The sequence below is a fragment of the Dermacentor variabilis genome, chromosome 1, assembly GCF_050947875.1.
Source record: "Dermacentor variabilis isolate Ectoservices chromosome 1, ASM5094787v1, whole genome shotgun sequence".
NCBI lineage: Eukaryota > Metazoa > Arthropoda > Arachnida > Ixodida > Ixodidae > Dermacentor > Dermacentor variabilis.
In genome coordinates this window covers 144,690,624-144,714,581 of record NC_134568.1, presented here as the reverse complement: position 1 = coordinate 144,714,581, position 23,958 = coordinate 144,690,624, and the positions used below count along the sequence as shown (strand labels likewise).

The 23,958-nt window shown below is 41.8% G+C and overlaps 1 protein-coding gene across 4 annotated transcripts in view; it reads right to left on the bottom strand.

Annotated features, from left to right (window-relative positions):
- Positions 1 to 4,668: 4,668 nt before the first annotated feature.
- Positions 4,669 to 23,958, bottom strand: part of LOC142585922 (protein SCAI) — a 114,276-nt gene continuing 94,986 nt past the window's right edge. For 2 of the 4 annotated variants that reach the window (XM_075697019.1, XM_075697029.1), the window contains exons 13-14: positions 23,189 to 23,275; positions 4,669 to 5,921 (exon numbers count right to left, since the gene is read on the bottom strand). In XM_075697019.1, the coding sequence (XP_075553134.1) occupies positions 5,778 to 5,921; positions 23,189 to 23,275 (231 nt within the window). In that variant the 3' untranslated portion in view covers positions 4,669 to 5,777. The remainder of the gene's footprint in view (positions 5,922 to 23,188; positions 23,276 to 23,958) is intronic. The other 2 variants (XM_075697047.1, XM_075697056.1) reach the window with 1 other exon arrangement.

The following is a 23,958-nucleotide window of genomic DNA, read 5'->3' as shown; positions in this document are numbered from 1 at the left end:
ATGCTAGTGCACATTACCATTTCTCAATAATGCACCAGAATAGCACATCTGCTTGGCCAACAAAGAATTTATACCTACACGTTGCACCCAGCTGACCGAGATGAAGTAGCACTATTGTAGTTTGTACAGCAGCAATAACAATTAGTTGTTTTTTTAGAGGTTATCATAGCAGTGAAGACCTTACACTGGAAAGTACTTATGCAGCTCTGTCCTTTATACCTGAGTGAAAACCTTACCTGCTTTTTAGCAGACTATAAAATTTTCTGCAAACATAATACATGGCAAAATACCAAATTAGCAACAGGCTAGTAAAAGATGCTAGAAAGTGAAGCAAACTAAATGCCGCTCTGCGTTATAGTTTGTGTTCATGCGTCATAAAAGGTCAGGAACAAAAAGTATCGACATGACTAAGTACAAGAACAACAGGTTTGACAGTGATTCACATAACCAAATAAGTATGTGCAGTCAGACTACTGCTGATATGGTTGGCTTCATGTTGCAGGTCATTAAGATGGTCTCCGGCCAGACTTGCGACAAGATCTGCGCCGCAATATGGCCAGCCACTCAATATGTTAAATTAATGTGACAGCTGGCTTATAAGCCTCCCTCAACACACAGATATGTCTCATGTGTTTGAAATCGTATACTAACTCCTCCTCAATGTCCAACTATAGAAGAACAAGTACAGAACAAGCGCTCATTTTTGAGTTGCTCCTTTTCTTTGTCCCTGTTTGTTTGCGCACAAAAAGTTTTTTAAAAATGAATCTGTTCCAACTAGGCCAACTTGCAGTTATGCTACAGTGACATTAAGATTGGTTCAGGTCAACAGTCTTGATTAAATGTCTGTTGTGAAATCAACATAATGTATCTGAAATCAATTATTTCAATGAAATAACAACCAGAAACCAAATATAATTAACAAAAACTTTACACAAAAATAATTCACCTCCAGGTACTAATTAATTAATTTTAAAAGTATATCAGATACGAAAGTAGGCTGTCACATTATTATTGCTACCAAAGCAATAACATCAGTAAAAATTAGCATATTTAAAATAATTCAATCCCATACGAATGAAAAAATAGTGAAATACTTGCAAACATCATACACTGTATCAGTCAATTACTAGAAAAACTTGAAGTGCTATAAACACACAGGACATAAAGCATTGCACGCCTAATGCAAGGACGTGGTATCGTTCCCCACCAGCGGCAAGTTGTTTTTTCATCCACTTTCATTGCCATTATTTATCGTTTCTTTAATTCAATTAGTAAGTACAAGTGATTTCCCCTATGTTTTGCTTGGTGTCCTTGTTTGTTGGCTTCTCATGATATCATTAATAAAAATTGGGCCCCTCGGTTAACTCCCTTTCTTCTAGGACATAGAAAAGGAACACACAGCACACGCACTCACTCACAACTGATGTTTAATGCACGTATGAAAAAAATACATATGTAGAAAATGGACGCATCGCGCATGTGAAGACGAGGTACAAAACAAGTATACATCCAAGGCACGTCTTAATACCGATTAATAAAAGTGAATTCTTTGTAAGGAAGTAATAAGGATGGTTGGATTACACACAGTGCGGCGTTATTGGTGATATGATAGGCTTCCGAGATTTCTTGTGTGTTTTGGTTAGGGTGACTGAACAAAATGACTGTGTTTTCGAAGATAGGTTTACACGGACACAATTTACAATGTGAAGCAAGATGAGAGGATGGCGCACCCTCCCCCCCCCCCCCCCCCATTTAATGAATTTCCATGCTCTCTCAGATGTACATTGACACATCTGCCCATTTGTCCAATGTACTTATCGCCACAGCTTAGGGGATTTTGTATGCTGCTCTTGAGACACAATCAACAAAGCGACTACAGTCAAATCTCATTACTACAAACCCCACATTAACGAATTTCTCAAAATTACGAATATTTTAAATATTTCCACCAGATTGCCTATATTTTCAATGTAAAAATATTTCAGAACTACGAATTTCAATACAGCATATATTTCAGAATAACGCACAATTTATTTTCCCCTCTACAACCGAGGAACATCAGTATTACGAATTCGCTTAAAAGTAACAGCGCCGCAACTCTCGCGTGAAACAGAAACCGCAAGTGCAGTAGCTATCATCACCACCACGTTGAGTGCCAATTGCTTCACGTTTCTGGCTGCATTTTCTATCACCAAATGCCCTCTTTGCACAATGGAACAAATGCGACCAAGCCTGTGTAGTGCAGTAAATGCCACCCAAACGCCGTAACGCTTTGCCCCATTTTTTAGGTCATGTGAAATTTCATGTACACAGGGAATAACTTCCAATTTTTTTTATTCATTTTGAACAGAAGGACAATGCCCGCATTTTCCTTGCTTTGCAAGGCGCACCAGCTTTTCACAAACTCATGTGATGAGCTGCATAGAGTAAGCTGTAGCCTTAAGACATTCCATTTGCATTCGGAAACTTGTGCTCAGCTTGTGCATGCAAGTTTTTTCCAAGGCCGCACGTAAGCATGACCAAGCAATTCCACATTTTACAATTTTTGAGTGCCCTGACATGAGATCTAAAACCGGCTTTGTAGATCATAGATTGTACTGCTAGCAAACATGATCCTCACCAAAATTCATGCACACATCAAGAAACTGCAATCTATTATTACTCGGCAGCTTGAAGGTAAATTTTAGACCTATACCTTCTTTTTCAAAACAATCAACAATGTTTTCATTATTCTGTGATGCACGTGATTCGTCAGTAAAAATAATATTCCACATATCTGAAGACCGATACACCTTCCTAACGTAGTGTGTTTACAGCACTAACTACTGCGCCAAGAAAAATGGAACTTAATATTGGCACAATGCAAGAACCTATGCAAACACCTGATTTATGCATGGTAGACATTAAGTAGAAGGTCAAAATTTCCAAAAGGGACTCAAATGAAACACCACATCTATCACTAAAGACAAGTTCGTCATTAGATTATACAATACAATCTTCAACGCAGCTTAACAATTTGTTGTGCGGCAAGGAATAATAAAGATCAACTATGCCAATGTTGAACAGCAAGGTCATTGCTGTTAAGGTACTCCACAATAATGCTACAGTTATTAGCACAAAAAGGATCTGTTATAGTTAACGCAGAGAGGCGCTTCTGAAGACAGTTAGACACAGCTAGCTGCCAGGTGTCCTTTTCCAACACAACTGCTCTAAACAGCATTTCCGGTTTGTGCGTTTTAATACTGAAAAAGTGTTTCTAGCTCTAAACCTTCCACTTTCTCAACACTCGGAGCCAAGTTTTTCTAAATTTAGCCTTTTCAACAGAAGCTTCGCTCTTGTTTTTACATCCTTGCTTTTCACTGAAACTGGTTTAAAATTCCTCCACAGAACTTCCATGGCTTTTTCGGTGAAGGTACCATTATTAATGGCAATGCAAAAACCTTCTTTATCAACCATTTTATGGCTTACACGCAGCCTTGGAAAAAACTTGGATGCACAAGCTGAGCACGAGCTTCAGAATGCAAGTGGACTGCCTTAAGGCCACAGGTTACCATATGCACCTCAACACATCAGTTTGTGAGAAGTTCATGCGCATTGCAAAGCAAGGAAAATGCGGGCATCATCCTTCTGTTCAAAATGAAGCAAACAAAAAATTGGCAGTTATTCCCTAGGCACATAAAATTTCGCAAGGCCTAAAAAATGTGGCAAAGCGTTTTGACGTTTGGGTGGCATTTTCTGCACCACACAGGCTTAGCATTTGTTCCATTGTGCACAGAAGGGCACAGGAATGCAGCCAGAAACATGTTAGTTGTCTTGCCGATTGTGTCTCAAAAGCAGTATAAAAAATTCCCCTAAGCTGTGGTGATATGTACATTGGCCACACAAACCGATGTGTTAACGTATGTCTCAGAGAGCACAGAAATTTATTAAACGGTGCGCCATCCTCTCATCTTGCCTCGCATTGTAAATCGTGTCCGTGTAAACCCATCTTCGAAAACAATCATTTTGTTCCATCACCTTAAACCGCACAACCACCGCACAAGAAATCTCGGAAGCCTATCATATCACCAAGAACGCTGCACTTTGTGTAATAACTGCATGACAAAGAATGCAATTTTATTAATCGATGTTAACACATGCCTTGGATGTATCCTTGTTTTGTACATCGTCTTGACATGCGCAATGCATCCATTTTCTACATATACATATTTTTTCAATACGTGCATTAACATCAGTTGTGAGTGAGCGCATGTGGTGCATGTTCCTTTTCTACGTCCTGTGTGTTTATAGCATTCTAAGTTTTTCTAATAATGCATTACCAATTAGCCCACCTATGCGTCCTTTTGCAATGTATCAGTTAAGTTTCCTAATAATGCTGTAAATATACTGCTTAATTCTAAACCAGGCTACTTGAACATGCTTGCAATATTAATGCCAAGGGACTGTTCTGTCTTTGTCCAATGCACTAAGATTTCCTGCAGGCTTGGAAAATTGTCAGTTCTTCAGTCTACAAATCATGGTTTGTCAGAGAGCAGTGGCAGATAAATTTGGTTTTCTTTCACAAAACAGTTCCAGCGTTACCAGAAATATTGCTAAATGGAAAGAGACAAAATAAAGTGTACAGTAGTGGCACAAAATAAAAATGAACAGCAGTGTGCACTTTGCATATACAGTATCAGTACCTTTTTAGTAATAAAGTACTGTTAATTGACCCTGGAAAGAAAAAGCATAGCAACTCTACAAGCTACTGCGCAGCCACTGCCAAGTAACACGCAATTCCCATGTGTAGAGAGCTAAACTTCAGTCCCATTTTAGCTGCTAAGTCCACTTCTTACTAAGCAGAATACAAAGAGGAAAGGTCATTATTCATAGAGAACCAATCACTCGATATGTTATGGCACAAGCGAAAAACAAGTTACATATCAAACAATATTGCTTGCGTGACGATGACAAAACAAAGCTTAGTTTGACTAACAAAATTAGTAAAATGCACTTGTGCATGCTTACACTCTGCTTCCTTAAATTAAAATTTACATAAAAGTTTTCAATGGTTGCTTATACAAGCCCAGTACATAATACTAAAACAAACTGCCTCAGAACAACATATGGTGAAGTCGTTCTTTGGGAACACATCAGCTAACAATATCCGTGAACGTTAGGCATTTCCATCAACACAAGCACATAATATGACCTGCCTCAGCTGTTTTGGGCTTGTATAATAATAAGTTCTTTTACAATACTATATGAAAGAAAACATGCTAGAGGGCAAGGCCTGGATGTTTAGCAACAACTTCCAAATAAAAAAAAAAAAGGTACTGATGAGCTGAGAACATTTACGACCTTTGTAGCATAAACTTCAGCAACTTTTGGCAGTGCATTTATTGCCCTTTCTCATGACTAAAGCCCATTAGCACTTTGATCCGAATATCCAAGGGCCTACTTCAGCACTTCCACTGTGCACCAGCTGCATAATAGAGCAGAATACAGCTGTGCGAGTGAAATCACCATTATAGAAAAAGAAAATGCAATTTTCTTCTCTTAACATTCAGAGAAAAAAAATATACTAACAGTTGCAGCACGTCACCTGGAAAACATGGCAACAATGCCCTGACCACAGTGCACGAAGGAGAGCTTGAAGAGGAGTCAAGTGTCGGGGATAAAAGCACCCACTGTGTTAAGGCTCGCAGGAGGAGGCAAGAAGGTGGGCAGAAGAGGAAGAAAGACCGGTTAAGCTTGTGGCATTTTCCCACTCAGGCCAGGGTGAACATTACCGCCTGTCAGTCAGCTTCATCTATCTCCGAAAAGAGAGAGCGCACATCCAGCACTTCTGCGAGCTCCAGAATGGTGCGCTGCAAGGCTGGGTGGTCCAAAACCTCACTCTCGGGGATTGGGGGGTGCGACCGGGGCAGGTAGTTGGACCCCTTGAAGAGAAAAAAAAAATTCACTTGGAGAATTCACAGCAGTTAGTGTTACACAGCAGTTCAGTTGGCACAGACCCAGAAATACCAACGCCACATTGTTACATGTTATTTCTTTTACTGTTTTCACAACAAAAACTACACAAGGCAAAGTGGTTTTCTTAAAATATGTGGACAGGAAACAATTTTAAATTTGTTAACTTGGTATCGGTTCATTGTGGTGGCTATTAAAGTTCAATAGTGCAATAATTCAAACAAAGCTTTTTTTTCACACGTATGTAACGAATAATTCTTTGGGTCGTAAACATTACCAAACTTCAATATCACTGCGAGGCATGCTCTGGCATGGCACAGTGCGCTACAATAGCACTTGTCAGGTGCTGTAAAAATGCAGCCAGAATTGCACAGAAGTTTACAAAAAGTTGTGCTGCATAATATATATATATAACTTCATTTTCAGCATCATAAAACCCTGCCGGAAACTCCCTTTGTTCCAACACTTATATACTGTGAGCATTTCACATTTGCGCAGGATTGTGAAGACAAAGACATGGCTTTGTGCAAGGAGCAGTAGCTTACAAATTTGGCAAAAACATTGCTGCATGCGATAAGGACTTCCAATTTCCTGCAACTGCAGAATCTTAAATTGATGCAGCTTAACATGATTTAACAACGACCTCGCGAAGTTATGCCCTAATTTCAGCGAGATCGTACTGATACAACAAAAATCAAGAGAGCAACTACCTATCAAGCAAGTCGTAACTGATAGCTAGCTTAAACCCCAGCCAAACATTCTTGCGCTGTGAATTATCACACACGATAGCAAAGATTGTGTCCAATATGAAAAGAAAGAGGTAAAGAAAGTGACATAGAAAACAAGAAAAAGGTGTGAACCAAGAAAGCAACTTATAGCGGCACTTAAATTACAACTCCAAGGTGAGCCTCTGAGCTACAGAAAGAGAATATATGTTTTATCAAACATCACAAGACTATTCAAAGTGCCCACAAGTGAAATTGTTAGGTGAATGAATGAATGAATTTTGGGATCTTACGTGCCAAACCCATGATTTGATTATTGGCGGCGAGGAGTTACGGAGTCGCCATCTATCGGAAGTGCCTCGCTGGCGTAGTATGAGGGATCATGCGGCGCGCTCCTCATAGGTTTTGCTGTCAGCGCTCACTGAAAACACCACGCGCGAGCTCTCCCGGACGTTACTATAAGTACTTTCGAAACGAGAGAAGTTTCTTACTGTCTAAATAATAATCTTGGGCAAACTGAAAGCACACAATCGTTTACAGACGCTATCTCCTTACCGAATACGTACAGTGAACGCCACTGCGCGCGGTCGCCGCGATGGAGTCTCCCGAACCGGCTTTTTACGTGAAAGGTAGGTAAACGCTGAGAGCAAACTATGTGAAATATGTTCTTATAGTGTTTGTATAACTAAATGTAGCGTAATAGAACGAAGCCTCAATGCAGCAATCGCGCAGATTCGCAGCGACCGACTGCGCGTCTGCATGCTTGTCCGCGCACTGTTTCGCTTTCTCCGCGCGCGCGTTTTCGCACCGTGCCATGAGCTTTAGGCCGCAGAATATGAGCATTTGACAGTATACAAGGAACCATTGTTGCGTGGGCGCTACCAGAGCTGTTCAAAAATAATTTCATTGTAGAGACTTCGACGCCTACGGGGACTGTGATGTCCCGTCGCGACGATTCAATCTTTCATTTTTCTTCTAAATTCTTTGACCTTTCAATATTATTTCTCGAGTTGCGTCGCACTGTATGTTTATCGGTGTTCTCAGCGTGCAATTTCTCGCTGCTCCTTTTTTGGAATCCAGTGCAATAATTCATAACACAAACATGACCATATGCCATGCTTTTTTAAAATGTGCTTCTTACCGCTGCCTTTCCACTCCACTGAACTTGCGAGTATCTATAGCATCGACAAGTTCATAGACCAAACCGTCATGACATTAGTCGGGCAGCAGACTCAGGCGAGCGTCTCAGTGTGAGTTTTCCGAACATTGCAGACCGGGCGACGTAGCAGAAATCTTCCTCGCGTCTGTGCTTCCTGCTACCCAAGTTGTAGCCGATGACTGTTTGCCGGTTTTATGTTTCGCGAGCCAAGCTTCACGCAGCTTCTTGTCCTGCGGCTACGTGTGAATAAGGCTGACACCGGCCTCCGTTACCTACGTCCGGCCCTGCGGATCCGAGCAGTAGCCTACCATGTTGAGCGCCTTCAAAGGCAGCCACTAGCTATTGTAGTGCTTTGAAGCGTTGTAAAGGAGACACTCAAAGCGGTCGCCACTAAATAAGGACCGCAGCGTGCGAGGGAATTTAAACTCGTTTTCAGCTCACTTCGGCGTGCCCAAAGCAGCCGACGCGGCCGCTATGTCCACGTGATCCCTCCTAGCACGTCACGCCGACGGTGGCGCCAGCTTTTCCAGTGGTGGAGCTCGAGGCCAATAAAGCACACTGTAGTGGGGGACTCCAGATTAATTTCGACCGCCAGGGGATCTTTAACATGCCCCCAATGCACAGGACATGGGCATTCTTGTCTTTTGTCCCCATTGAAATGCGACCGCCATGACCGGGACTTGAACACATGACCTTGTGCTTAGCAACACAACACCATAGCCACTATGCCACCATAGGGGGTGAAATTGTTAGGTGACACATCTAGCCTACACTGGAAGTGTGTGTGCAGATAATGTACCTTTATTGTATTACTGGACATACAACCTATGTAAAAAATGTGCTGGCTGGAACAACCGTAGTTGCATTGGGGGCTGGGCTGTGCTGCACTACATCTGTCTTCGTTGCTTGCTTATGCCAAGGATATAGAAGAAGAGGAGTAATCACAATCTCAAATTCAACTTCACTGGAATATAGGATTGTCGTGGTGGATATGCGACAGCATCCTGGCAAAAAGTTGTTACAGCTGCTTTACTGTTCTACCCTTGTTTTAAGCTAACAAATTCAAATAAAGTCCTACTGAAAAAAAGGTATTAGAGAGTTTTAGAATAGGGGCCCCAAACTTTTTTGGGCCCCAAAGAAATAGCGTCGAAGCCACTGCGCATGCGCAAGACGCAAACTGTGTTTGGGTTTTGCGTTGGGAACGCTATTTCACCCATTTAGTGGAAGCCCAAATAGTGGCCCCAAAAGCTTTACGTCAGCAAACATGGCGGCACCCATCGAAGCGACGGCTCTAATCTAGCACCAAACTGGGTTGGATTCATGGTAACGTGTGAAGTTCGCAAGTTAGGGGAAGTGACTGCGGTTATTGCTTTCCCTCAACTAGCGTGTGTTATGAAAATTGATTCATTAGACGCTGCTGATTCCGAATTCGATTGTGTATCTTATGGCTCGTAGGCCTAACACGGCTAAGCTTGGCTGGTGAAGGCACGTAAAGTTGGTTTGCTCCATGGTTTGCTCAAAACTAAATGCAACTAATTGTTTGCTGCTTACAGAATAACCTCCAAATTGCAATTAAGTGCGAATGCACGCAAGTCAAAATTACTATTCCTATCATAAAATGGTATATTTTATCTAATTATTTCTAATAGCTTTTCTTTGACGCCGTAGTGGCGCTGTCAGTGCAAAACGCTATCTGCAAACGCAAAGCCCTACTCTAAAACTCTTCACTCCTGCGTGCCCCAATCCTAACATCCGCAAAGCTCTTTGGGGCCCCAAACTATTGAGGCCCCTATTCTAAAACTCTCTATTATAGGCAAAGTTATAACAGCCACTCTGACATTGCACCTAGGAGCTTGATGAGCTTCATTTTTTTTTACCATAGAAAATTATTAATTTTTAGGGTTCTAAGAAAAATAATTTTTCTCGTCACAGACAATACCTTGGCATATAATGCAGCATTAGAAATCATAAAAGAATAAATTGATGCTTAGAAATACAGAAGTTGCACGAAAGAAATTTTCAACAAATAATTAACAAAATTTCTTAAGCTATTTTGTCTATAGCCACATTTAATATATATATATATATATATATATATATATATATATATATATATATATATATATATATATATATATATAGTCGAACCTCGAAATAAAGTTGTACCTGAAGCGAAAAACTTCGTTGAATCGTGAATTTCTTTAATTTGCGGTTTTAATATTTCACATTAAAAACAACTTCATGAATTCCCAGAGCACTCCTGGTGTATAGTATCTTGTAAGCAAGCATTTACAAACAAATTTCAAGAGGGTCAGACCATAATAGCGCGGTATAGAGCGCGAGCACGTGTGTTGCAGATCGCGCCAAAAGCAATGGATCGACGTGGCCCATGGCGTCCGAGATTTGTGTGTTCCGTCACTCGGCACCGTAAATCTTTGATGCCATGGATGACCGCGCTTAGCGCCCACAGCTGGCGGCCACAAATTAAATACAGAAGTGTAAAAAGGTACGGATATTCGTCCTAAGCAATAGTCACGGTCTCGCAGGAAAGGCGGAGTATTTGCAATAGCAAAGAGACCACACTAAGTAAGGTTTGTAGTTTTATCGGTGTTCCGCGCACTTCCAGTCACAAAGCAAGCAAGCACTTCACACCGTGTCTCGGAAACTTCAGATTACGCGACCACCAACACTAGACGGGCGGGAACAAGATGCTCGTGAAGGCACCAACCATCTCAGCTCAACCTTTGCACTTGCCGCAGAGAGATTACCTTGAGGATTTGTGTGTGGCCCACGCACGGACGGGCACAAGGAGGAGACGCTGCGCTACGAGGAGAAGACAGGTGCGCGTTCCTGCCTCCCCAGCCCCCGCGCATGCTTGATCAAGTTACTGCCACATTCACTCACCCCCCATCCACCTTGCGCAGAAGGAATCGTCAGCTCTTGCGAATACATGCGACTGGCCGCTCGAGGCACTTTGTGAATATGCGCGGGATTCTTTCACACTTGGAAAAACACCTTTGTGTAGCACATATTAGCAAAAGAAAGCTGTATGGGGAGTTTTCCATGTTGGTCTACAATTTTCACACTGACACTTTTAATCTAATTATAATATTTGAGAAGTTGATTAATTAATTAAGACTACTTATGCAATTAGACAGAATGCAAAAAATTATCCGAATATCTCCAAGCGACGGCAAACAACATTACCTTGCTTCTGCCCAGCTACGTGGCATTTGCATATATCTAAATCTGGGTGCACGAAAGTTGGGACACCCTGTTTATGTATATGTATATATATATATATATATATATATATATATATATATATATATATATATATATATATATATATATATAAAATTGACATATTTACAAAAAGAAAGTAAGAAATTCAGATTATACATTTCACAAATAAATGTTCCAAAATACTTTTCTAACAAAAATAATGGGCACACAACTGTTCTATGGTTACAAAACACATAAAGGTTAATTTTTCCGCTGCCTGTGCAATGTGTGAAGCACTTCCTTGACTTCATGAGGCAAAGCTAGACTTCACATTTCTGGCAAGAAACACTTGTTCATTGGTCGACCTTGTGCTCCAGATAGCACAACTTACAACTTGCATGTATCTTCCTTGGTTAGTGCTGAATTTCTGGTACTGGTTTTTGAGTAGGAATCTGTTCGATATTCACTGTCAAACCCCAGCAGCCTATTGGAGGAGCTCAATTCTAATCAACTTGCTGAGGCTGGCACTTTTCTGAAACTGCAATAGTCCTAAACATCATGAAAATGCCTAATTTGCATGTTGAAAGTGCAGCGGACTTTTTGAAGTTTGTTTGAGAGGAATAAAACCACTCAAAGTCGAAACATAAACTTGTAGATGGACAGCTGCCACCTTTTTCTTCTAATTATCACCCTTAAGCACTGCGAGATTGTAAATCGGACAAACCTCCGATTTATTGCTGGTGCTCTGTTCATAAAAATTAGATGTTTATGCCCTGTAAAAATGAGTCACACACTTTTTCTATGGAAACGGTAAAGGGCAAAGGCCAAGCAAAATTTTTATACAATGCCCATCCTTCAGTTTACCAAAACTTTCGTCAAAGATCATAGTTGCATCACAGAAAGGAAACCAAGATTCTAAAAACAATTTTTCTAGGCTACCTATAGGACAGCACTGTGTATCTGAGAAATGGTTTCAGCAGACCGATATTGGAAATTGAAATCATAGATCACCGGTGATCAATTTAAATAGGTGTGGTAACAAAACATTGCTACTTGCTGGGCTAATTTGTTCCTATTCATTGACAAGATTAATGAGCACAAAATGAAGAGGAAGACAGAGTTAGGAACAAGTACAAAAAACAAACGCTCGTAGACATGTAGACAAACATTTGTCTTGTAAAGTTGTTTCTAACCCTATCATCTTCATTTCATGCTCATTAATCTTTTTGATGGGTAATGAAGAGTTAATCATTAAATCAGCTCACTTGGCATAGGCAGTGGTGTCCCATTTATCACCAGTATGAAGCCCTCAAAGGTGGTGCCAGAGGAAAGCATTTCCCTCAATAATCAGTGCGATGCAGAAACAAGTAGATCAACATGCATGCTACACTTGCCATTCTGCTATTCACTAGGAAATGGAGAGCAAGAGCATCTATCTTTTTTCTATATCCTTGGAGCAAGCAAGTTCCAGTGACAGAAGCACTGATACACAGCCCAGTGCCAGCTATGACCATGAGCTCAGCAGCCAGTGTATTTTTAACAAAGGCTGTACCATGCCTGTTTGCCCTATGTGAAGGCTACTGGCTTTAAATATGTAACTAACGCTTTCAGTCACAGTGTATCCACATGGGGATGCAACTTATTTTTTTTATTCCAACTAATGACAACAAGATACACCTCTTCAGTCATCTAGCTAAATGTAAACATAACCCTTAGATAAAAAAAATTAAAAAATGTCGCTTTAGTAAAGAGAATAATGGGAAAAAAAATGATATTCTAATATGTGCACTACCAGGTTTCACAAGAAGTTCAACATGTTTCTTTGTATCACTGCTGTTAATTAGTGTTCTTTCTTGCATCAAATCCGTCACAATAGCTCGGTGTGAATGGTGTTGCGCAACTGAGCACGAGGTCACGGATGTGATCCTGGCCGCAGTGGCCACATTCCAATGGTGGCAAAATGCAAAACTTGTGCACTGTGCATAGCATGCATGTTAAAGGGACACTACAGGCTAATACTAAGTTGACGTGGACTGTTTGTCCATGTCGACTTAGTATTAGCCTTTAGTGTCCATTTACTTTTCCATTCCAGAAACCTCACAACACTTGTTTCGTGCCAAGAAAAGACTTAGTTTACGAGAAAATTGTATCTGAAGGGTCCCAATACCTTTTTTTAAATTCATATCTCCCACCACCCAACCAGGGGAGTGGTGATGTTGCATACGCCATCACCGCCCTTTGCTGCCGTCAGTGAGTAAAACGGCGCCTGACAGACGGCGGTACCGAGCCAAGACAGATAAAGTCAAATCGGTGGATTCGCTGCTGCAGCTGCTTTTTGGCCAAGTGGTGTAGACCACTCGGGCATCCCATGACTTCACATGGAAGTTCAATTCTCTCCTACTTGCAGTTTCTGCAAGTTTCGCAAGCCAGCAAAACCAGCACAGCACTACGTGACAGTGAAACTACTGAAACGCGAAAGCATGATCAGTGCAAAGTCGAGCGAAAACGAAACTTTTCGACCGCCCACGTCGTTGTCAAGGGTAATTTCAATGAGTTCTTTTTTTGTAAAAGTGAAATAGAATTGGACAAGTAGCATTTTATTTCATCTTATAATACAATACAAGGATGTTTTTTACAACGAGTGGTTGAGTACTAATGACAAAATTTAACTAAGGAGTGCTTTCATCATCGGGCAAGTGCTTGAAAGTCCCGGAGAAGTCTCTAATCATGTCCTGCATTTACCTCAATTTCTTGAGTATTAAAGCTCTGTTCGTGATAATATTGACGCCTTAGAGATTTTCAACCACTAATCAATCACTTTAGCTTGGCTTAATATTTGCCCCTTTAGTGTCCATTTAAAGAACCCCAGGAGGTAAAAATTAATACGGATTCCTCCACTACAGCGTGCCTCATAATCAGATTGTGGTTTTGGCATGTAAAACCCAAGAATTAAAATTGTTTTTCTTGCATTGGAAGCTCAACTTAATGACAAGCACAATATTTCAGTTCTTTTCATGACATACCACATCCTCTACAAAGGTTAATATCCATAATCCATTATTTTTGTAATTATGATAACTGGCCTGACGGGACATCCATGCAACAACTCCAAAATTTTTTCTGCTAAGTTTGTGCTGTCTTTCCAGGAATATAATTAAATTTGTCAGTCTTAATAATCCTCAGTCATAATTTGTGATTAAAGGGGGTGAAAGGAGCATAATGACAATACTATAACTATTAGTAATTGCTGCAAAATGCTTAGTAATGACCACCAGGCAACAAAACACAAATAAACCTTGATCTCATTTCAAAATTAAATGCCTGATGTTCCTAAACAACATGGTGGTTTCCATATCTTTTATGCCAGTGTCTTTGCACTAGAATGTGACAGCAATGACAAGTGCCAGTGAAAATAAACTTGAAAGCCTTACTTCAATCACGCAGGTCAATTTAACTTTATTGGTCCGAGTACCTCTGTTTCACATGAAATGAATCAATTCATTTGAAAAAAAGAATTTTTTAAACGAAACACAGCACTTTTTTGTTCGCACAAGACGTCATGCAAGCTTTTTCACAGAGTACTTATTAGCCCCCTTTATAACCATCTCTTTTATTCTGCATGTGAATGCCTATCAGCTTAATAGTAACATGAAAAGAATGAATATTTTAATTTCACTTGGACTTCTTCATACTTACCTCTGTAAACTGTGCTACATAAAACTGATGTCTACACGAACTTTAGTGATTTTACCATCATATACCGGGAGTTTCATGCAACTGAAACCATAGTTTCAAAATGGACTAGTACTTTTGAGATGAATGAGATAACAAGCATATTGTACTTAGTCGTCTCAAATGACTCATAGTAGTATCTTTCAAACTACAATTAGTTAGCTACTTAGGTACATCTAGTTATGCAGATTTTCAAATATTTGCTTTAAGGCATAAATGGTATTGGAAAAGTTGTAGAGCATGTTCAGAAACACCTAGTAAAGTTGTTTCCATGACATTATCATTTACGTGGCTTTTTCCCAGGCTCTAAAGAAAGTCTGCAAAATATGAAAAAATGACATCACTATAGACTTGCACATCTGAATTGCAGTGTTCTCAATCGTGTTTCAAAAGAATGAAGCCTACATGTGAATTGCAAAAGAAAGAAGCCAATGGACCACGTCATCCAGTGTTTCTTAGCGCATTCGTTGTGAAGCTTGAAATCCACCACAGTCCTAAATGATAAGCAATAGGACAGAGCTGAATGCGTATGCAAACACACTCATCAACTTTTTCGGGAGGCCTGCAGGCTTCATTCTATAGAAACACGATTGAGTGTGTTGTGATCTAAACATGCAAGCATGCAGTGACGTCGAAAAAAAGGACCATGTAAAAGATAATGTTACGAAACAATTTAATTAGGTGTTTCTGAGCACACTTCACAGCTTCTCAAATATAACTTATGCCCTAAAAATATATTTTAAATTTTGCGTAGTTAAACATAACTAATTAACTAAATAATTTGTGATGTCACCGTAAGGGCTAACCTCTATTGAGCCCGAGAGACACGGCGAAGGTTCATCAGCACAGTCCGCGCTTATGATGCGCCCACACGAGCGATGAAAATGAAGGGCACACACATGATGATAATATACAGACGATGAATAAGTGCACATTAAATGCCCACACTAATTTGCCCCACGTGAAAGCAGCCATCCTGGCCGCAGCATAAAGGTGTGGAGAACACTGCACGAAGGGCTTCACGTGAGAAACGTGGATCCCTTTGGTAGAGAGGCAATAGTTGAGGTAACAAGGGTCACATGATAATTAATGGGAGAAGTCATTTCCAGGACCGTGTATGGGCCAATAAAGTGGAACTGAAACTTCTCACACAACCCAGGAGTGTGAACTGGTGTCCAGAGCAGCACTTCCTTGCCAAGGCGGCTGAAAACTACACGATGAGATGCGTCATAATGATCCTTGTGGTCCTGTCTGGTTTCGGTGTTGACGCGAGCATGCTGGCGACAATGGACAAGGCGGGAAACATATTCTTCGCAGGAAGATGGAGATAGACAGACTGAGGCAAAGAAGCAAGAAACGTCGAGAAAGGAACTAGGTGGATGGCCATAAACAAGGTAGAATGGCGAGCAACCGGTTGTGCGTTGAACAGCGGTGTTATACATGAAGGTGACGAATGGAAAAATTGCATCCCAATTTCTGTGTTTTGTTTGAATATAGGCAGCTATCATGTCGGAGAGTGTACAATGAAACCGCTCAGTCAGGCCGTTGGTCTGAGGATGCTAACTTGAAGTAGTCTTGTGAGTGGTGCCAGAGGCTCTGAGCCCTTCACCTACTACTTGTGAAAGGAATGTCTTTCCGCAGTGGCTCCTAAGGACGCGAGGGGCACCATGATGCAGGATTATGGCTTGAAGAATGAAGGCAGCAACTTCGGAAGCAGATGCAGAACTCACATAAGCTGTTTCGGCATAGCGCGTGAGGTGGTTGATGGCTGTCACAATTCATTGACTACCGGCGAGAGTCATGGGAAGTGGCCCATAGAGACTGATGCCAACAACCTCGAATAATTCTGCAGGACACGAGACTGGTACTAGTTGCCTGGCAAGAGCTGATGCTGGCTGCTTTCGACGCTGACAAATGGCATAGGAAGCGATGTATATCGCCACACTGGTAGACAGGCTAAGCCACTAGAAGCGACTTCTTATGCAGTCATAAGTTTCCTGGATACCAAGGTGGCCAGCAGTCAAGTCATGACGAAAGGTCTGAAGGAAATGCGCATGAAGGCAGCGAGGCACTATGGGCACCTAGCGTCGTCCATCAGGATGATGGATATAGTGGTACAGCACGGAATTTTGCAGCTTGATTTGTGTCTGCTGTCAACGGAGCCAGGCGTTAGACAGGTGCAAAGCTTCACAAAGGCGGTCTATAATACGAGTCGGTCAGTTGTTGAAATAAAAATTATTCATGGTCATCCAAAGTGAGATGATCAAGAGCAGTGAAGGACAAAACCACTGTAGAAGAGATGTCAGTGAGTGCATCACTGGAGGTGGTTGCGGAACTGTCAATGAGTGTGGCTGTAGGAAGCAGGTAGCAAGAAAGAGCATCTGCATCTTGGTGCTTTTTACCAGACTACTAGATGATCTCAAAGTCATGTTTTTGCAGACAAAAAATCCAGCGACCAAGACGTCCTGACAAGTACTAGAGTGTGGAAAGCCAGCGTAAGGCGTGATGGCCTGTAACGATGGTAAAATGGTAGCCATGTAGATAAGGCCAAAACTTCTGTACGGACCAAACGGCAGCTAGACACTCCTGCTCGGTGATGGTATAGTTCTTCTCGGCAAGTGTGAGTACGCGGCTGGCATATGCAACGACTCTCTCACACGGAGAGTTGTCTTGCTGGAGAAGGACAGCATGAATACCATGGTTGCTAGCATCCGTGTGCAGGAGTGTGGGTCCAGTCTCATCCAAATGACACAGGACAGGTTCAGATGTGAGGGCACCCTTCAGCTGGCCAAAGGCAGATTCGCATTGGCGTGACCACACTAAGGGAGCACCAGAACGAAGTAAGTTGGGCAAAGGAGCAGCTATGGAGGTGAAGTTGCGTATAAATCGGCAAAAATAGGAAGCGATGCCAAGAAAATTGCACAGTTCTTTGGTCTTTTCTGGATGAGGAAAGCAAAGCACCACCGGAATCTTGTCAGGATCAGGTTCAATACCATCCTTGCTCATAATATGACCTAACACCTTGATCCACTTGCTTGCAAGATGGCACATTTTGGTGTAGAGCCAAAGACCAGCAGTGGCGAGGCACGTGAGAACCTCGTACATACGTTGCAGCTGCTGGGAAAATGTCAATGAGAAAATAACTATATCATCCAGATAGCACAAGCAAGTCTTCCACTTCAGGCCATGTAGAACGGTGTTACTCATGGGCGCAAAAGTTGCGGGAGCATTGCAGAGGCCAAAGAGCATGACGAACTCATGGTAAAGGCCATCTGGAGTTGCAAACGCCATTTTTTTCTTCGTAATCTTCGTGCATTGGAATTTGCCAGTAACCTGAATGCACATGAAGACTGGAGAAGTATTCGGCCCCTTGCAGGGAATCGAGGGCATCATAAATGCGAGGCATGGGATATACATCCTTGCGTGTGGTCTTGTTGAATGCTCAGTAATCGACACAAAATTGCACGGAGCCATCTTTTTTTCGAACCAAAACGATGGGAGACGCCGAAGGGATAGCAGAAGGGCAGATTATCTCACGTTGCAGAATGTCAGCGACGTTTTTCTCAATAATATTGTGCTTGGCTAGAGATGCAATACGACTGGCGATATACGACGGATCTGCATGCATAAAAGATAAAGTCGCACCGGTGTCTACCAAAGCTTCAACTTTCGCACCTTCAACGAACACAAACATCATATTACAAGGGTGCACTGCAGAAATTGTAGTCCAGTCAGTGAATGCAGTTTCTCCTCTGAAAACTGAATTAGTTTTCCAGGTGACAGTCGGAGGTGAACGAGGAAGGCCAAAGCAGTGACGAGGAGCGACAAAAGGGTGAAGGTGAGCGACGTACGGTGCTGCGGTAACCATTCGATATCTCGGTCATTGAGGGCAGAGATGTAGAACGGCGTGGAGGGGAACTGTAATACTGGCTTTGATAAGAGACCCCACCAGAATACACATCGCGTTCACACATCTCGTACCCGCGACGCTCATCTTGTTGGCACTTGCGGCCAAAACCGTGATATATGGCCGTGATAACCACAGTAATAGTAGATAGGAGGAGATGGTCGCCAAGGTGGGTATTAGAGGGCACTTGGTGCGCTGGGAGATAGTGCTGTCTAATGGGGTGATGAAGACTGAAGTGGTATTGAGTGGACATTGGCTAGAGAAGCGACACCAACCTGCACGTATGGGTGTAGAGGCAATGTTGAAGGGACACTGATTAGAGGCGTGGTAGTAACCTACGCATTTGCTGATAGGGGGCGAGGGGTGCAGGCAGGAGGGTCCACATGCACAGAGCAGGTCATGGGCGTGAGCTCCTCCTGGATGACATCTCGCAATGCTGCACCAGAAGGCTGAGCAGCAAGGACCAATGGGGATGAGAAGCCGAGTTGTTGAAGTCCTTCATGTATGATCACCCGGATCATTCATTACGCGCATGTCAGGGTCTGCTGTAGAATGGTGCTCGCACATGCTTAGCTGCAAGCATATGGACTCGAGCTCGTCGAGGTGCTGGCACATCAAGACGATGTCAGCGACGGTAGTACGGTTTTTTGACGGCAAGTGTGTTGAAGGCCACAGTCCCAATACCTTTAAGAATGTGACTTACACTGTAAGACTCAGCCATCGCATCACTGACACAGCGATAGAGTGCGAGCATATCTTTGATGTACGATATGTACGACTCGCCCGCCAGAGTGTTGTTTGCAAACATGAAGAGTTTTCTTCGCAAAGGCGGAGTGAACTGCCGGCATTCCAAAAACTTGCCGAATCTACTGCTTGAAATTGGTACAATCGGAGAAATCAATCTCATGGTTGAAAAACCAGGACTTAGCCACACCTGTCAGATCGAACGAGACAAGGTGGAGCTTGAGGAGATCATAATTGTAATTGTCAGCTCGTAATTGTCCAACCAGTCCTCAACATCTTCACCACAAAGACCAGCGAACAGATGGGAATCACGCTGGTGGCCACTGGTGATCAGAGAAGGTGCAGCTTGCGGCATCGGGATGGTTAGGGTAGAAGCGCCAGGCTGCTCATCCTGCGACATGCTGGCAGACAGTGGGCACAAGTGGCGACCTGAACGAAGCTCCAGGGAGTAGGCCAGGTGCGCAGAGGACCGGGGACCAAGAAGCACCTCCACCACTTGTGACGTCACAGTAAGGGCTGATCTTTATTCAGCCCAAGAGACACAGCGAAGGACTCTCGGCACAGTCCACACTGATGATGCACCCACACGCGCAATGAAGATGAAGGATACACACATGATGATGATAATATACATATGATGAAGTGCACAAATTGCACTTCAAAAATAGCCTGAGTAATTGAAGACGACTACAAACAATATAATGTTGGTCTCATTTATCTAAAGTGTACCACTCGATACTTAAGGTTTGGTTAAGGAAGGTAGATACATGAACAATTGGAATCCATCAAGACATCCAGCCACATTAGTACGTTATTTTATTCTTTTTTTTTGTTCCAAAGAAGAGAAAATACAAATTCATTTGTTCTTTTTTTCTAGCATATCTGAAAATGCATATGGACAAGAATTTTCTGCCAAAGAGATTTCTAGAGTTTTTCTTTTTAGGCTATGCAAATTTTTTACAAAACTGCTATGAGTGTAGTGAATGTGACATTTTTTCAGAGTGGCTAGGCAAGGTGGACATACTTTATAGCTAATAACGCGAGTTTCAAAAGACTTAATTACAAGAAATTTGTTAATACATCTTATTTTAGAATATTAGGGGCACTTAGTTATCTATATGGCAAATTTGGAGGCATTCACGTTTTAATGCACCCCCATTTTGTAAACATCTTGAAAAGTTGCACCTAATTAGATATATTCCCCCCCCCCCCCAATCAATGAATTTCAATGCTCAATGCAGGCAATAGCAAAACCAAGCACACCGCAAGTGCAGAAAAGATGGCCCCCACTATTTTGGCAGACGGAAAGGCACCACAGCAAAGTGCATGATGAAAGTGGAATGATGGAACATCACAGCAAATATTGATACAGCAAGTTGCAGCAGATGCTAGCCAGGCAGAACAGGTCGTATCAGTATCTGCCGAACGTTCAGTTTCAAACTTCTTCATGCTTTTCATCACGGGGTGTTTCCATCTGCTGTGATAGCACAGCTGCTTTTTCTGTGCTACCAGCATGCTTCGTTTCAACACTAGCTGAATATATAGCTTTAGCGAATTATAGCTATAGCGAAATTTGATGAATATTTTGAAGCAGCTGCAGTTTTCAAGATTGTTAAAAAAAATGGGGCAGATTAAAATGTGACTGCCTCCAAATTTGCCATATATACAACTGGCTCCAAGATTTTAATAAAAAAGCTAATTATAGAATTTTTCTTAGTCTTCTGAGACTTGCATTATTAACAGCAAAGTATGTCTGCCATACGTAACAACTTTTCTACAGAAACGCTATGTTCACTACACTCATAGTTCAAAAGTTCATTAACTTTTCTCCTCAATGTCCATTCACTTCAGTCTACTACTTATAACAAATTACAGCTAGAGGCAAGACAAATGCACCATAATACACTTGCACCAGCAAGGCATTAAGTCTTTTCATCAAGTTCACTGACCCCCCTCCATTCCACCCCCCCCCCCCACACAAAGTTCATAAGGAAAATGCCATTCTAAGTAGCACAATTTTCATAATATATCTAGAAGTGCTCAATTTTGTGGTTTAAATGTAAATTTTGTAAAAATTATTTCTGCTAACTACCTATGAGTGACTAGACCTCTGAGTGTAGACTAGCTCTCCAAGAAATAAAGAACATTGTCTTTACAAACTATTTTTATTAGACTTCTACATCTTGATTTGGCTGCACTTTCTGCAGTGGTTCACAGGGTGCAGCCCTTTTGGGCCAGTTAAATGTAGGGATTCCTTTAACTCAATTCTTTTCTTAACATCCACCGTACCTGAATGGCTAATCCCGGCAATAATGAAGGTAGAACTAGCTCAGACCACTGACGAAAAATAAAAATTAATAGCACTGGAATAGAATCATTACAATATTGCAGCCATGGTCCTCAACTTAACTGTGCAGCATGTGTCATATGCATAACAGACAATTCCTGCACAAGTTCTTGACACTCCTGCATTTGCTACTTTTGAAGTGTACGCCATGCACGCACCACACAAGCCCTTCATTGCAAACAATAAATAACAGAGCTGTGCTTGTTGGTTAATGGCACACTGAAGGAAGTGTTTCCTTTTTGAATGAGACAGTCAGTCCAGGCAGCAGAAGGTGATTTAAACAAGTTTACTGGCTCAACTGCAGCTAGAACATACTTGTAAAGGCATATGACACTGTGCTAAACTCATTCCATTTAGATGGCTTTCTCCCGTATTCCATTTTTTTTATGGCCAAGATTCATTCATGGTCACTGCAAAGTACTACAGCTATAAAGATTACAGTGGTAACAAAAAATCCCCCACCCCCCGATTTCTGCTACCATTTACTAAACTGCACATTTTAGACAGTTAAGCTATTTTATTATTTTCCTCCTCGCATTATTTGCTTAAATTTCTGATGCAGCTTGTTGCTCCACAGTGATCATGGAAAGCCCATGTCATTGCTTTTAGTTGTATCATGTTCACTAGATGTCACAGTGAAGCTAATGTGGAGCAACAGAGCAAATAAGTATCTTGGAGATGACGCTGCAAGTAGCTGTGTCAATTTTTGCAGTGCCTTCTGAGGTGCAGGATTAGCTTGAAGAAATAATGCTTTTCTCACACACAGTGGGCCCAAAGTTGACTCGTGGCCTGGTGATATCTTTATCAGTGTGGCTGGCGTGCACACTACTATGTTCCCATGTTCAAAAAAAGAAAGAAGAAAAAAGAAGTTAATGCTAGAGTTTAAACATTTGCTTTAAAAAAAAAATACGTTTCCATGGCCATGTACGTGTGCAGCCCATAGAAGACAAAGATTTCTAAGTTGCTGCACTTCTCCACTCATTTCACACTATGAGGCGTGCGAGTTCCACCAACATTCACACAGCACGATCACGCAAGCTCATGCACAGAACTGCTATGAACAAGTGCAGGAAGTGCAGTCAAATCACGAGGACCATTTTGATTCGTTTTTAGAGCAAAAAGAAAAGGCACATGAATGGAAACAGGTCAGTGCTACCTTTATTCAGAGACAACTTTCTGAACTTTCTTTATCGATGTGCATACAGAGGACATAAAGCACAGCATACACCAGCTTCAGAATGCTTAAGAGCATACTAATGTACAATGAGAAAGCAAAGCAAGGGGCATGCCTTTGGAGAAAACAAAATAAAAAGGTGTAGAAAAGGAAATCGAACAGTCGCTACAACAGCTCAGGCCATACAAGCAGGAGGCGAAACGTAAGAGAAAAGCGCAAATACCGGCAGGCTCTGGTAGGGAGGCGTGCCCATGGCTGCCTGAGGCATCCTCTGATACAAGTTCTCTGGGTCCCCCACCGAATACTTAATCTATGATGAAAGAAACAAGAACCAGATTCGAAGAATCCAACAGCAACCAAAGTACATGTGCCACCAAAAAAGAGCAAAGTGCAAAGATCACCCATGTAAGCAAGTGATGCCTACTGCATTAATGGAAACACATACAAACATATTAGGCACTGGAGATATGAGAGACTTTGCTGAAAGGCTTTACAAAGTTATCCTTAAACTCAAACGCAGGAACAACCATAAAGAAAGTAAGTGGTAGGCAAGAAAGTGAGTGGGCACATAGGTCCAAGTTGATGCAAGAATTGACTGACAAGCCCAAAAACTACAGAATGTGCATGTTTCAGTAAATGCATTCACATATGTAAGTTTACAAAGTGCATGTGTCATTTGCAGTGCAGAAGTGTCAGGCTCAAGGAAGAAAAAGAAACCATTGACAGGACAGCTTTTCGCAAAGTAAAGGCAATCAGGCTGCAGGGAGAGTGCCAAACTAACAATAGTGAGCTGACTGTGTCGGTCAAGACTGCATGAATGACAGTTCCAGCACGGGTCTGAAGCATGTGTCTGGGAATAAAACATACTGAAAACCTCATATCTGTAAAAACAACAGAGTAAGGCAGCCACTGGCTTATGGAAACGTGTTTGATACAATGCAGTCCACTTAACATAACAATCAAAAATAGAATAATTACAACTGGTTCCCATTG